We start from the raw sequence: 12,251 nt of genomic DNA on the forward strand, positions 1-12,251 counted from the left end.
TATATGTTACTTGGCCTTTTTCCTTTGCTGCTCTTAATATTTTCTCTTTATTCTGTAAGTTTGGTGTTTTGCTTATTATGTGGCGAGGGGATTTCTTTATGTGGTCCAGTGCATTTGGTGTTCTTTAAGCTTCTTTTACTTTCATAGGCATATCCTTCTGTAGGTTGGGGAAGTTTTCTTCTATGATTTTCTTGAGTATGTTTTCTGTACCTTTGAGCTGTATTTCTTCACCTTCTTCTATACCTATTATTCTTAGGTTTGGCCTTTTCATGGTGTCTCATATTTTCTGGGTATTCTGTGTTAGGGATTTGCTGGACTTGAGATTTTCCTTGGTTGATGACTGTATATCCTCTAACGAGTCTTCAACACCTAAGATTCTCTCTTCCATCTCTTGTATTCTGTTGGTTATACTCAAATCCTTGGTTCCTGATCCTTTATCCAGCCTTTCTATTTCCAGCATTGCCTCATTCTGTGTTTTCTTTATTGTTTCTATTTCAGCTTTTATGCCTTGAACTCTTTCGATTATTTCCTTTACTTGTTTGGCTGTTTTCTCTTTGCTTTCTAGATTCCTTATGAGAATTATTTATTTCTTGAAATTTTTGCTTTTTCTTCCATTTCCTTAAGAGATTTTCCCATTTCCTCTCTAAGGGTGTCTATCATCTTCCTAAAGTGGTTTTTTAGGTCTGTCTCTTCTTCTTCCTCTGTGTTGGGCTTTTCAGGTCTTGCTGGTGTGGAGTCCCTAGATTCTGGTGGTGTCATATTGGTTTTTCTGTTGTTGGGTGTGTGGGTGTGTTCTTATTCTGTTGTCTTCCCATTTCTTCTTCCATTGGGTGCAGGTGTAGGTCTCTCTATCTCTTCATGTCACCTCAGCAGACGTCAGGGCCAAGAGTGAGGTGTTTCCGGACTCAGCAAGTCCTCCCTACGCAGAGGTCAGGGCAGAGGGGGCAAGACTGAAATTTTGAAGTTCAAATTATTTGGGACTAGTAAGAGAATTATCAGTAGCAGTCCCCATGCTTTAAGACTCCAAACTTATAGGGGAACACATGTGCAAATACACACACTCTACACAGACACACACATGCTGTCACACTTACACATACAGACACACTCTACATACACAGACACACTATACACACACAGACAGACACACATGCACACACAATGTACACACACAGACACACACAGAGACAGGCATGAATGTACACACACACACACACACACACACACACACACACACACACACACTCTTCACACACAAACACACACAGACACACACACTCTACACATACACATGTGCACAGAAATAACAGACTTTAGCATCTATGACATTGCTCTCTTGGTAGTGGAAGTCGAGAACCCCAAGGATCAGTACCTTGCATGTACTGAGGGGTCACCTGCACCAGGCTCTACATAAACACAGTATGTGATAATTTTATTTTCATTGTATTATTGGTTTTTACTTTTTCTTGGTAGAAATAAAAAAGCCTGAGAAAACATCTTAGCAATCCAGTCACTGTGTTTGAAAGTGTGCTTAATGTGTTCTGTGAAGGATGGCACTCTTGAAATTTTTGTCAAACATTGCATTATTGGAACCGGAGTGCATAGCAGCAGCTTTGATCATGTGCACATTGTTGTGTTCTAGATACTTTGGTGGTATGAAGGATTTCAGCACTTGTAGCTTGGACGAGTTTAAGTATTTGTCAACGGGCAGAGACCTTGGATGTCTCCAGGACTGGCCTATGGAGAGATCATTTCGCCGCAGGCCAAGGCGAATATGTGGCAATGGGATTCTGGAAGGTAATGAACAATGTGACTGTGGCACCTTGAAGGTTAGTATTCTTTTTTTTTTTTCTCCAACTCTTCTCAGTTTCTCATGTGTAGCAGTAAGAAAAACAGAAAAAAACTTTATCTTTTAGTTAGATTTGAAGTTGACTTTTTTTTTTGTAGCTAAAATCTTCAATCTCCTAATTTTCCTTTTGTGAGTTAGCATATTGGTTCTTTGAATGGTAACTTCCTATAAGGAGTACCTTTTGACATTAATTATTGCCTGTGACATTTGAAAAATGACTACGAAACTATCTTAAACTGTCTATACAATCTCCTCTTTGCCCAAAACCCTAACAAGGCACTAAAAGGCAAGAGGTAGACTATTTGTAATAAGATGGTAGGGTGTGTTCCTGTCTAATATACTGAGAAAACTGTTCCGGGGGCAAGTGTTCTTAATGAAACTATTTCAAAATAAAGCATCCTTTCACTTATAGAAGATATAAAGTATGAAAATCAGATCAAAATAAGCTACACATGAAAAATGACAGGGACCTCAGCAGCAGGCTTGTGACATGTTAGAGAAAAGGTTGACTATGAAAGATATCATGGCATAGTATCTCCGTCAGGTCTAGAAGACACTAATGGCACCTTGGCCCTCTTGTTCTTTCGGCTACCTCTTCCACAATGATCCCTGAGCCTTAGTTGTAGGTGTTACTGTACAGACATACCAAACAGGGTGGAACACCCCATGTTCACTCATTCTCTGTGTTCTGACCAGTTGTCTATAGGAGTGAATCTATCTACTCCCTCATAACTTATCCCATCCAAAGTGTCCCTCCCTTTAACACATTACACATGAACATCACAAAATAGGCTGAAAAAGGTTGGATATATTGTATGTATTATATAATATATATATATATATTATATCATATATATATATAATTGAATATTTCCAATTTTATTTTATTTCCTTTTTTAATTTAAATTAGAAACAAGCTTCTTTTACATGTCAACCCCAGTTCCCTCTCCCTTCCCTCCTTCCCTGCCTCCCACAACCTCCTATCCCATTCTCTTTCTTATCCCCAGAGAAGGTGAGGCCTTCCATGGGGATCTTCAAAGTCTGTCGTATCATTTGGAGCAGGGCCTAGACTCTCCCCCATGTGTCTAGGCTGAGAGAGCATCCCTCTATGTGGAGTGGGCTCAAAAAGTCCATCCATATACTAGGAATAAATACTGATCTATTACCAGGGGCCCCATAGATTAACCAGATTTTCAAACTGACATTCAGGGGGTCTGGAACAGTCCTATCTGGTTTCCCAGATATCAGTCCGAGGTCCATGAGCATCCCCTTCTTCAAGTCAGCTGTTTCTCAAGCCTGGTCTTGACCCCTTTGCTCATTACTCCTCCCTCACTGCAACTGGATTCCAGTTCAGCTCAGTTTTTAGCTGTGGGTGTCTGCTTCTGCTTCCATCAGCTACTTATGAAGGCTCCAAGATGGCATATAAGGTAGTCATCAATCTCATTATCAGAGAAGGGTATTTAAGGTAGCCTCTTCACTATTGCTTAGATTCCTAGTTGGGGTCAACCTTGCAGATCTCTGGACATTTCCCTAGTGCCAGATTTCTCTTTAAACCTATAATGGCTCCCTCTATTATGGTATCTCTTTTCTTGCTCTCCACTATTCTTCCCCTGACTCAATCTTTCTGCTTTCTCCTGTCTTCCTCTCCCATCCTCTTTCTCCTAGGTCCCTCTCCCCACCCACCTCCCAATTAGCTCACGAGATCTTGTCCCTTTCCTCTTCTCTGGGGGACCATGTGTGTCTCTCTTAGGGTCCTCCTTGTTTCCTAGCTTCTCTGACAGTGTAAATTGTAGGCTGGTACTCTTTTGCTCTATGTCTAAAATCCATATATGAGTATCTACCATTTTTGTCTTTTTTGTGACTGGGTTACCTCACTGAGAATGGTTTCTTCTAGTTCCATCCATTTGCCTGCGAATTTCAAGATTCCAGTGTGTGTGTGTGTGTGTGTGTGTGTGTGTGTGTGTGTATATGATAATAATGATTATAGAAGTAGTCATGAATTTGAGAAAACAGTTGGAAAGACCATGTACACACACACACACACACACACACACACACACACACACACACACACACAGAGTCCCATGAACAACTTTTCAACCAAACAACCAGAGATCACAGAGCAGCAGCAGAAACTCTGTAGAGCCCAGAGTCTGATTACAGAGCACCATAAGGAAATGCTAATCTATGATGCCACTTACAAGTAAGCAGGATTCCCATCACTGCCAAAGATACCTGCCATTTTCATTGACAAATAACCCTATACCTCACAGTCTGCACATCCAAACTGTGTCCTGCTTATTATTATTCAAGCTGCTGCCACTCTGTGCTATCTCCAAATCAGCTTTGTCTCTGAGATCCTACGGCTGTTGTTTAGTGACATTCATGGATGTTTGACATGTACGCACCAAGTGTTATGTCTTCCTTCCTATGGGGTTGAGCTATATAGGAAGACTCTGCTTTGCCTTGTTACTGGCTCCTGTTACAGCAGAGAAGTAGCTATGACCTTTAGTACCTGAACTGATGTGATATCCTTGCCAGGAGGATGGCAAGATTTTGCTTGAGTAAGTCTCCTTGCCTCATGGAGTCAGCAGCTGCTGTGCCCAGCCTTCTGGTATATGGACTAGTCTTCCAAAATCTGAGCCACTGAGATGCCTCACCTCCCTGGAAACCAGAGTCCCCAACTCTCCCACAGCTGAGTCTATAGCTACACTTTATCATTCCTGAATACTTCTGTACCATTCCATTCCACAGAATGCAGCCTCCTACTGTTTGCCATCATACCAAGGTGTCATTACAACACAGCACTCCTGTTTCTTTGTGGCCATGATTATGCCTGTGTGCTTCTTCCTGGAGCCCACTTGTCTGAAATGCCCTTTCCTTCCCACAAGGATCAGAGTCACCAGAATGTTCCTGCCCTCAGAGCCAGAGACACTGAGTGGAGTTTTGGAGTTTGGGTACAGTTTGAGGGAAGTTGGGAGACCTGTGTTGCCCATGTCTCCTCACAGATGACAGTTTCAACCACAGACTGGGTCAAAGAGAAAAAAGAATGTTTGAACTTGAGGATAGTTGTTTTGAAATAATCCAGCCAGATGGTAGGGGAAGGAAAAGAAAAATGAAGAATAAAGGAAGACTACAGAGCTTTTGTGGCAATTTTAATGGCAAAACTTCCTATTATGGAACTTTCCAAAAGAGAAAAAGATTATAAAAAACACATTAAAAATTACTTATAATATCCCAAATTTGGGGGGAAGATTCATGAACACTTATACTTTATCAAATAGTTTGGGCCAGTGGTTCTCAACTTTCCTAATTCCCCTAACCTTTAATACAGTTCTTCATGTTGTGGTGACCCCCAAATGCCAAGTTATCTCATTGCCACTTCATAACTGTGATTTTGCTATGGTTGTGAATTGGAGCATAACTACCTGTATACTTAATAATGTAAAAAAGTAATGTAAAAATCTGATATGTGACTCCCCCAGAGGGGTCATGGGAACCTAAACTGAGTAGTTGAGAACCACTGATTAGTGGTCATCAGATGGTTTTAACCTAATGAGGTCTCCACCAAAAAGTGGGAAGTAATTTTGAAGCAAATGACATATGAAGGATGATTATGAGTCCTCACGTGAATTTTGTCAGTAAGCTTTTGGAACAAGAGAGAGAGGGATTTTCTGTCCAAAGGACTGAGAGAAATCAGGGAAAGGAAGCTTGAGTGCAGGAAGCCCATCTTCCAGGAACAAGGAAATAAACTCTGAGACAAATAGAAGCTGAGGGAGCTCATCCCCACAATGCCTCTGATAAAATCTTAGTTGAGTCTTTCAGCTGCAAATAATAACCAGACATATTTTGCCAACAGGATATTCACTTTAGAGTTAAGAACACATACATACTTTGAGTGAGGGGACTAATGTCGTGACCCAGCATGTCACAGCCTTAGTCCATGAGGTTCTACCCGAGTGGGGGTGTGTGGACCTGGAAGCTTTGAGGAATCCAAAGGCGATAAAGACCAAACACAGGCATCTTGTCATCTTCAGAGAGCTCTCAGTTCCATGTTGTGGAACTAGAGTCATTTCTTTATTAGCCATCTTTTCTGGTGTCTCTTAACCATCCTGCTAATACTATGAGGTCTCTGCTCTTGCTGCTTGCCTGCTTTACTTCTAACCTTCTGTCCTCAAGTTACTCACATTCCTCTGATCTCCCTGCCCAGGTGCAGGCCTATTCAGATGCTTAGGTGCATAGATATGCAAATAAGGAGGTATATTATCCTGAGGCCATGGTAAACAAAAGTAGCCCTGCTGACATTAACAATACAATAGTGGGCTGGAGTTTCCTGGTGTCACTGCTGTTGACAGCCAGAGTCTGGGACCCAAAATATTCCATAACAGGATGTTCAGTCCCCCACAGACTAAAAGACATTTTATACAAACAAGCAGGAAAGAGGAGTGGTAACAATGCATGCCTCTAAAAGAGGACCAAGTCCAAAGTTCTGTCAAGAGAAACTCAAGTGTCAAATCATTGAGGGTATTTAATGGTTGTAAGGATGTATTTATTTAGCACTGGAGCAACTACATACACAGAGTACACTGTGAAGTAGACATGAAGTTAGAAATATATAATCATGCAGTATTAGCCTTCAGTTTTCTGCTTTCAACAGTCAGAAAACCATTAAGGCAGTAAGTAATGAAAGAGTTCACTCAAACTTCACTTTAGATCAAATACTCCACATAAACACACACACACACACACACACACACACACACACACACACACACACACACACACCCCACTTTATTATCTACTAGCAATAGAATATACATCCTTATCTTGTATATGTGGACCACCTATAATATTAAACTATAACAACAGTGTCCCAATATAATTATTGGAACAAAACACAAATATTTGAAAAGTGAGCTGATGCCTCAGAAGAACTAATGGTTCAATGGAGAAATAAAAAAAGAAAATAATAAAATATCTTGAGGTGAATGAGAGCAGAAACAAAAACATCTCAAAACATCTACATTGCAGCAAAAGCAGTTCTGAGAGGGAACTTTATAGCAAGAAATGTCTACATAAAGAAGGAGAAAAAGGGTGTTTCCTTTGCCTGCCTGCTTTCATTCTTTGCTGGTGAGTGCATCAACACAGCTGCCAGCACTGCTGCTGCATCAGAACCCAGCTTCAACATGGACCGAAGAATAGTAGCACTCCAAGAGTTCCCCAGGCCATCATCTCCCAACTGGAATTACTGAGGATATGTGACACACACACTTGTGAATGTTGATGATGGCATACACAACACTCTCCATGTGCATCCTCATGGCCCATTTTCTCTCCCTGAAAGCAACCATTGTCCTTTGCATACACTTTTGTCTGTCATTAGAAATCATGCAATTTTGTGACTGGGCTATGATCTACTAAACATTTCCTAGCTAGAGATTTAGCTTCACCTTTGGAATATTAACAGCTGTTGACTTGTGTTCATTAAGCTAGTCCTCTTCAATATCATACTTAACACAATTCACAGAGCCATAAGTAGACCTTCAGCTGTAGCCTTTTGCTAAACAGCTTCCTGTAGATACTCTGGGGTGACCAGTGTCAGGAGACAAATGCAATGGAACTGAATAGAGAATGGGAAAGTTATGACTGGGTAGAGCATATAACAGCATTTCCCCTAAGAGTTTGTAGTAGGCATCAATAACTTCAAGGGCATATAACATAAAATCCAATATCTTTGAGAAGCAAGTTGTAACAGGAACATGAGTAAATATTTCTATGATAAATCAGGCTTTATTTCAGGCATATAACAGTTTAATATTTAATAATCAGTCTTATTCATTACAATAAAATAAAAACTATAGTATACAGTGCAATTATAAGTTTAAAATGCTAGACAAAATAAGGCATCTATTTATGAGTCCTCCAGATCAATAGGTACTTTTGTGATGACGTTGATGTCTGTCTATCCATGAGTTACTGGCCGCATGTGGATACAGAACTGGACAACAATGTTTTTAGCTACATGTGCCCCTAGTGAATTTGAGCCTTTCCAAATGGCTAGGGATTATCCTCCTGGTGGCGAAGCTCTACACCTTCCAGTTTTCATTGTTTCTGAGGAACCAGGCAAGAGGCACCAAGCCAAGCAAAGTCCACAGGCAGTGGGCTCTGTGCCTGAGCAGCGCCGGGGCAGTTCAATGTTGGGATTTACACATAAACAGTACCAGCTGATGAGGCTTGATGTAAACACCAGAATATGGAAATGTTTTAAAGGGAGTGACTGCTAGCAAGAGATTAAATAACTTTTCCCCTGGGTGGTTTTATGGGGTAGTCTGCTTAAACTGTACCAGACAGAGAGAAATATGTTGACTTTGTTGACTGCTGAATGAGATGTCATTTCCAGGAGTATGGATTTTTTGAAACTGTAAATGTAAGAGAAACTATTTGGTTTGTAAAGTTTGCGCTGCAGCTTTGTTTGATGCTGTGCAATCACACAGAAGCACAAGTAGGCTTTGCGTTCCTTTGCAGAACTGTACACATAGAGCTTGCTGTGACCCTATGTCGTGCCGATTAAAGAAGAATGCTATATGTGGCTCTGGAGAGTGTTGTAAGCAAGACTGCACGGTAAGAGGAAATCTGCCTTTGGTAACAGCCAAGCAATTATTTTCTTGAAATGAAATATAGTCCAAAGAGATGGGAAGCATCAGTCTCACTCTTAGCTGATAACCCGATGACGTTCTCATGCAGCTGTACCCATGCCACACTTTGGCTTCATTCAGTCATCTGTCACTTCTTGTGCCCTTATGAGTGCTGTTTCTTATGTTTATTCTCTCCTAACTTGGCTTTCAGAAGTTTCCTCTGTGACCACCAACATTTCTGCCATTTGTATTTTCTGTGGGTACCTTATTTGAGGGGAAGAAGTTAGATGGGTTCTGGGTACCTGCTGAAGCCGGTTTACTGTGAAAGTCTGGGAAAGTCTTTTGCTCTGCCGCACTCTGTTGATATTAGAGCTATCTACTTCCTCAGTGTTAAAACTAAAGAGAACTCCTTTAATGTTTACATCTTACAGAAAAAATGCTGAACTAAGTAAACAGCATGTAATCAAAGACTGAGGCAAATGGTGCTCTTATAAGTCAGTGAGTATGGGGTTGTGTTAGTCATGGTTACCTAGAGGAACAGTAACATGCACCCACTCACACACTCAGAGTGTTGGCTAGTTTTACATCAACTTGACACAAGCTAGAGTTATCTGAAAGGAGGGAACCCCAATGGAGAAACTGTCTCAAAACTAATTGTAACTCAGTCACAGGGAACATGATGCCTCTTATGCCCTCTGAAGGCAACACAAATGTACCTGGTACACATACATACATACATACATACATGAAAAACACTCACACCCATAAAATCATAAAGCAAATCCTTTAAAAATGGGTACAGTATCCAGGTGGTGGCAGCAGCTCACACCTTTGTTCCCAGTACTCGGGGAGGCAAGGCATGCGCATCTCTGTGAGTTCAAGGCCAGCCTGGTCTACAGAGAGAGTTCCAAGAGAGCCAGGAAGGCTACACAAAGAAATCCTGTCTTGAAAAACCAAGAAAATGGAGGGGCACATTGATTTAGTTATCAATATCAAGTTAACTTTATTAAATCTGTCCCACCTAGCAAAGTACTAAAGATAATAAGATAATCAAATTAGTTGTCATTGCTAGACCTGAAGAGAACTTTTGATTGAACCAACCATGTCCACACATGCTCAGAGGAATAGGGACAAAGCTTCTGAGCCTGGGATAATGGATATGACCCATATCCCTGACTGCAGCTACAGAAACATCTTCTGATAGACTCAGTCATATTATCCTGTGTCCTCTGCTACATTGTCCCATGTGAGGCCTTCGGTGATAGGATTTTAACACAAGTTTCTCTCTCAAGCATTCAGAGATTTTTTTTTTTCTTTTTGATCTTGGAAACTTACAAAGAAGAATGGAAATTGAAATGAAAGAGTGGGGGGCGGGAAAGAGAGAAGCATTCTTGGAAGAAACCCTTTATTTTCTCTTCTAGATAAAGCCAATTAATACACTTTGTAGAAAACCAGTTGATGAGTGTGACTTTGAGGAATATTGTAATGGGAACTTGTCTTATTGTGGACCCAACACATACTCACGTGATGGACAATATTGTGACTCCGGTGGAGCCTTCTGCTACCATGGATCATGCCAGACTACTGACAGACAATGTATAGCATTGCTTGGAAAAGGTAAGGGCTGTAATGTTCCTCTAAAACATGATTATCTCAAAGCCCATGGTTCAATTCTATAGGACAAAAGTATGCCATCTATTAGTGGCCACAGTCTTGTTTGGTAATCATTCATTTTATAGGAAACTCATTTTCTTGTTTCCAAGAGACAAGAACAAAGAATTCCCGAGCTTACATTGACTTCCTGTTTGTGAAAGGAAGAATGTGCAAACAGAGATGCAGCTTTCTACAAGATTCACTTGATGTGTCCTGACAGGGTCTGGGTTAAGCTGAAAGGAAGCTTGGTTTCTAATCCAGCAAAGTGGGGGCAGGGCTCCAAGAGCCTGACAGTGAGCAAGGGGCCCTCTGACAGTAGACAACTCAGTTGCTTACTTGAGCATTGGGTCATTTCCTGTGGGGAAAAATAGTGTCCACTTCGACCAAGTTCATGTTAGCTGAGAACATGAACTTTTATTCTGAAGCGTCCCTTTAGGCAAGAGACAATAAAGGCATGACTTAGAAAAATAAAATCACTATATTCCCCAAAGTATTTGTCACTGGCCAAAATGTGTGATGGGGTTATAGACCTCTTATATTGAAAGAGTGACCTGGGACTCGGTCACAGAGGCCAGGCTGCTTGGCCAGGGAGCTCCAGGGACCTACCTATGTCTCCCTTTCATCTTGCCACTACTGGAATTACATGCCCAGATTTTTATGTGTGTTCCAGAGACCCAAAATCCAGTCTTCAGATGTGTGAGGGAAGCTTATTACTGACTGAATCATCTCCCAGCCTGTAGCATCACTGATTTTATAGAAAGATGACAAAGTGGTCTTGGCAAGGCTTTTAGAGTCCATCAGGGTCAAGTATGTTGCTGTGATTTGCATCGCTGTCACTCAGTGCTCACAGCACCCTTATGCCATCTATTTTAATACCCAAGTCGAAACAAAACAAAGGCCAAAACCCCTTTTTTAAAGGACTGATTCGTTTTTATTTTATATGTACATCTGAGTGGCTGAATGCATGTTTGTACGAGTGTGCAGTCCATGCAGAGACCAAAAGATGGTGTGGGATCCCCTTCAACTGGAGTTGTAGGCAGTTGGAGCCTCTGCATGGGAGTTAAGAACTGAATCTGTACCCTCTGCAAGAACAGCCAGTGCCTTTAGCCACCGAGCCACCTCTTCTGCCCTGCCTGAGATTTCAAGTATTCTTTTAAAACATTAAACATAGGGTCAGACATTACAAACAACAGCTAGGATAAACAGTTCAGTAAATTGATTAATAAAGGAAAAGTAATTGGATAGGGAACACTTTCTTTTGATTGGTATCTATATGACAGTTCTCATAAATTGCTGGGTTTTTTTTTTTTTTGTTTGTTTGTTTGGTTTGTCAAGACAGGTTTTCTCTGTGTAGTTCTGGTTGTCCTAGTATTCGTTCTGTAGACCAGGCTGGCTGGCCTTGAACTCACTGAGATCCACCTACCTCTGCCTTCCCAGTGCTTGAGTTAAAAGTCCATGCTGCCACTGCCTGGCCCATGAGTTAATTTTTAGTTATGGAACTCATACAGGTTTCTATCTCTTCAATATTTTATTTATTGTTGTAACCTCAGCCCAGGCTATGCCCATGGAGACCTGCCTAGGCTGCAACAGGTTTCACCTCCATAGCAGAGAAAGCATTTGCAGTACCACTGTCTTCACCCAGGGCTTGTTTTATTGACCTGACACTTTGAATTGCATTAGAGACATTTCTGGGACAGAAGAGAGGAAGGGGAGGGGGAGGGGGAGGGGAGGGAGCAGAGGGAGAAGGGGGGAAGGGGAAGAGGGAGAGGAACTGTCTCTGCTTTTAAAATTCAATACTTTTATGCTTAGGAGGATTCAATGGCATGGGAATGAGGAATCTAGCATGGAACACAGAAGGGAAACTCAGCCTGGGTCACACTCTGGGCACTGGGCTCTACTCTAACAAATGAACTGTCTTTTCCCAATAAATAAAGAACTAAGCAAGAAAACAAAGGGAATAGAGAGGACCACATCTGCCCCTCTCTCTTAAAATATGAAACATCTAAGCCTGTTAACCAAACTTCCTTCCTTCCTTCCTTCCTTCCTTCCTTCCTTCCTTCCTTCCTTCTTTCCTTCCTTCTTCCCTCTCTCCCTTCCCCTCCCTCCCTCCCTCC

At 41.4% G+C, this 12,251-nt stretch overlaps 1 protein-coding gene across 1 annotated transcript in view; it reads left to right on the forward strand.

Annotated features, from left to right (window-relative positions):
• The window catches only part of LOC100755245 (disintegrin and metalloproteinase domain-containing protein 5), a 55,933-nt gene that overhangs the window by 19,410 nt on the left and 24,272 nt on the right, over positions 1-12,251 (forward strand). Inside the window, exons 12-14 of the mRNA XM_027395395.1 lie at positions 1,643-1,829; positions 8,375-8,470; positions 9,906-10,101. Coding sequence (XP_027251196.1) covers positions 1,643-1,829; positions 8,375-8,470; positions 9,906-10,101 — 479 coding nt within the window. The remainder of the gene's footprint in view (positions 1-1,642; positions 1,830-8,374; positions 8,471-9,905; positions 10,102-12,251) is intronic.

Source organism: Cricetulus griseus (genome assembly GCF_003668045.3).
Source record: "Cricetulus griseus strain 17A/GY chromosome 1 unlocalized genomic scaffold, alternate assembly CriGri-PICRH-1.0 chr1_1, whole genome shotgun sequence".
In the NCBI taxonomy this organism is placed as follows: Eukaryota; Metazoa; Chordata; class Mammalia; order Rodentia; family Cricetidae; genus Cricetulus; species Cricetulus griseus.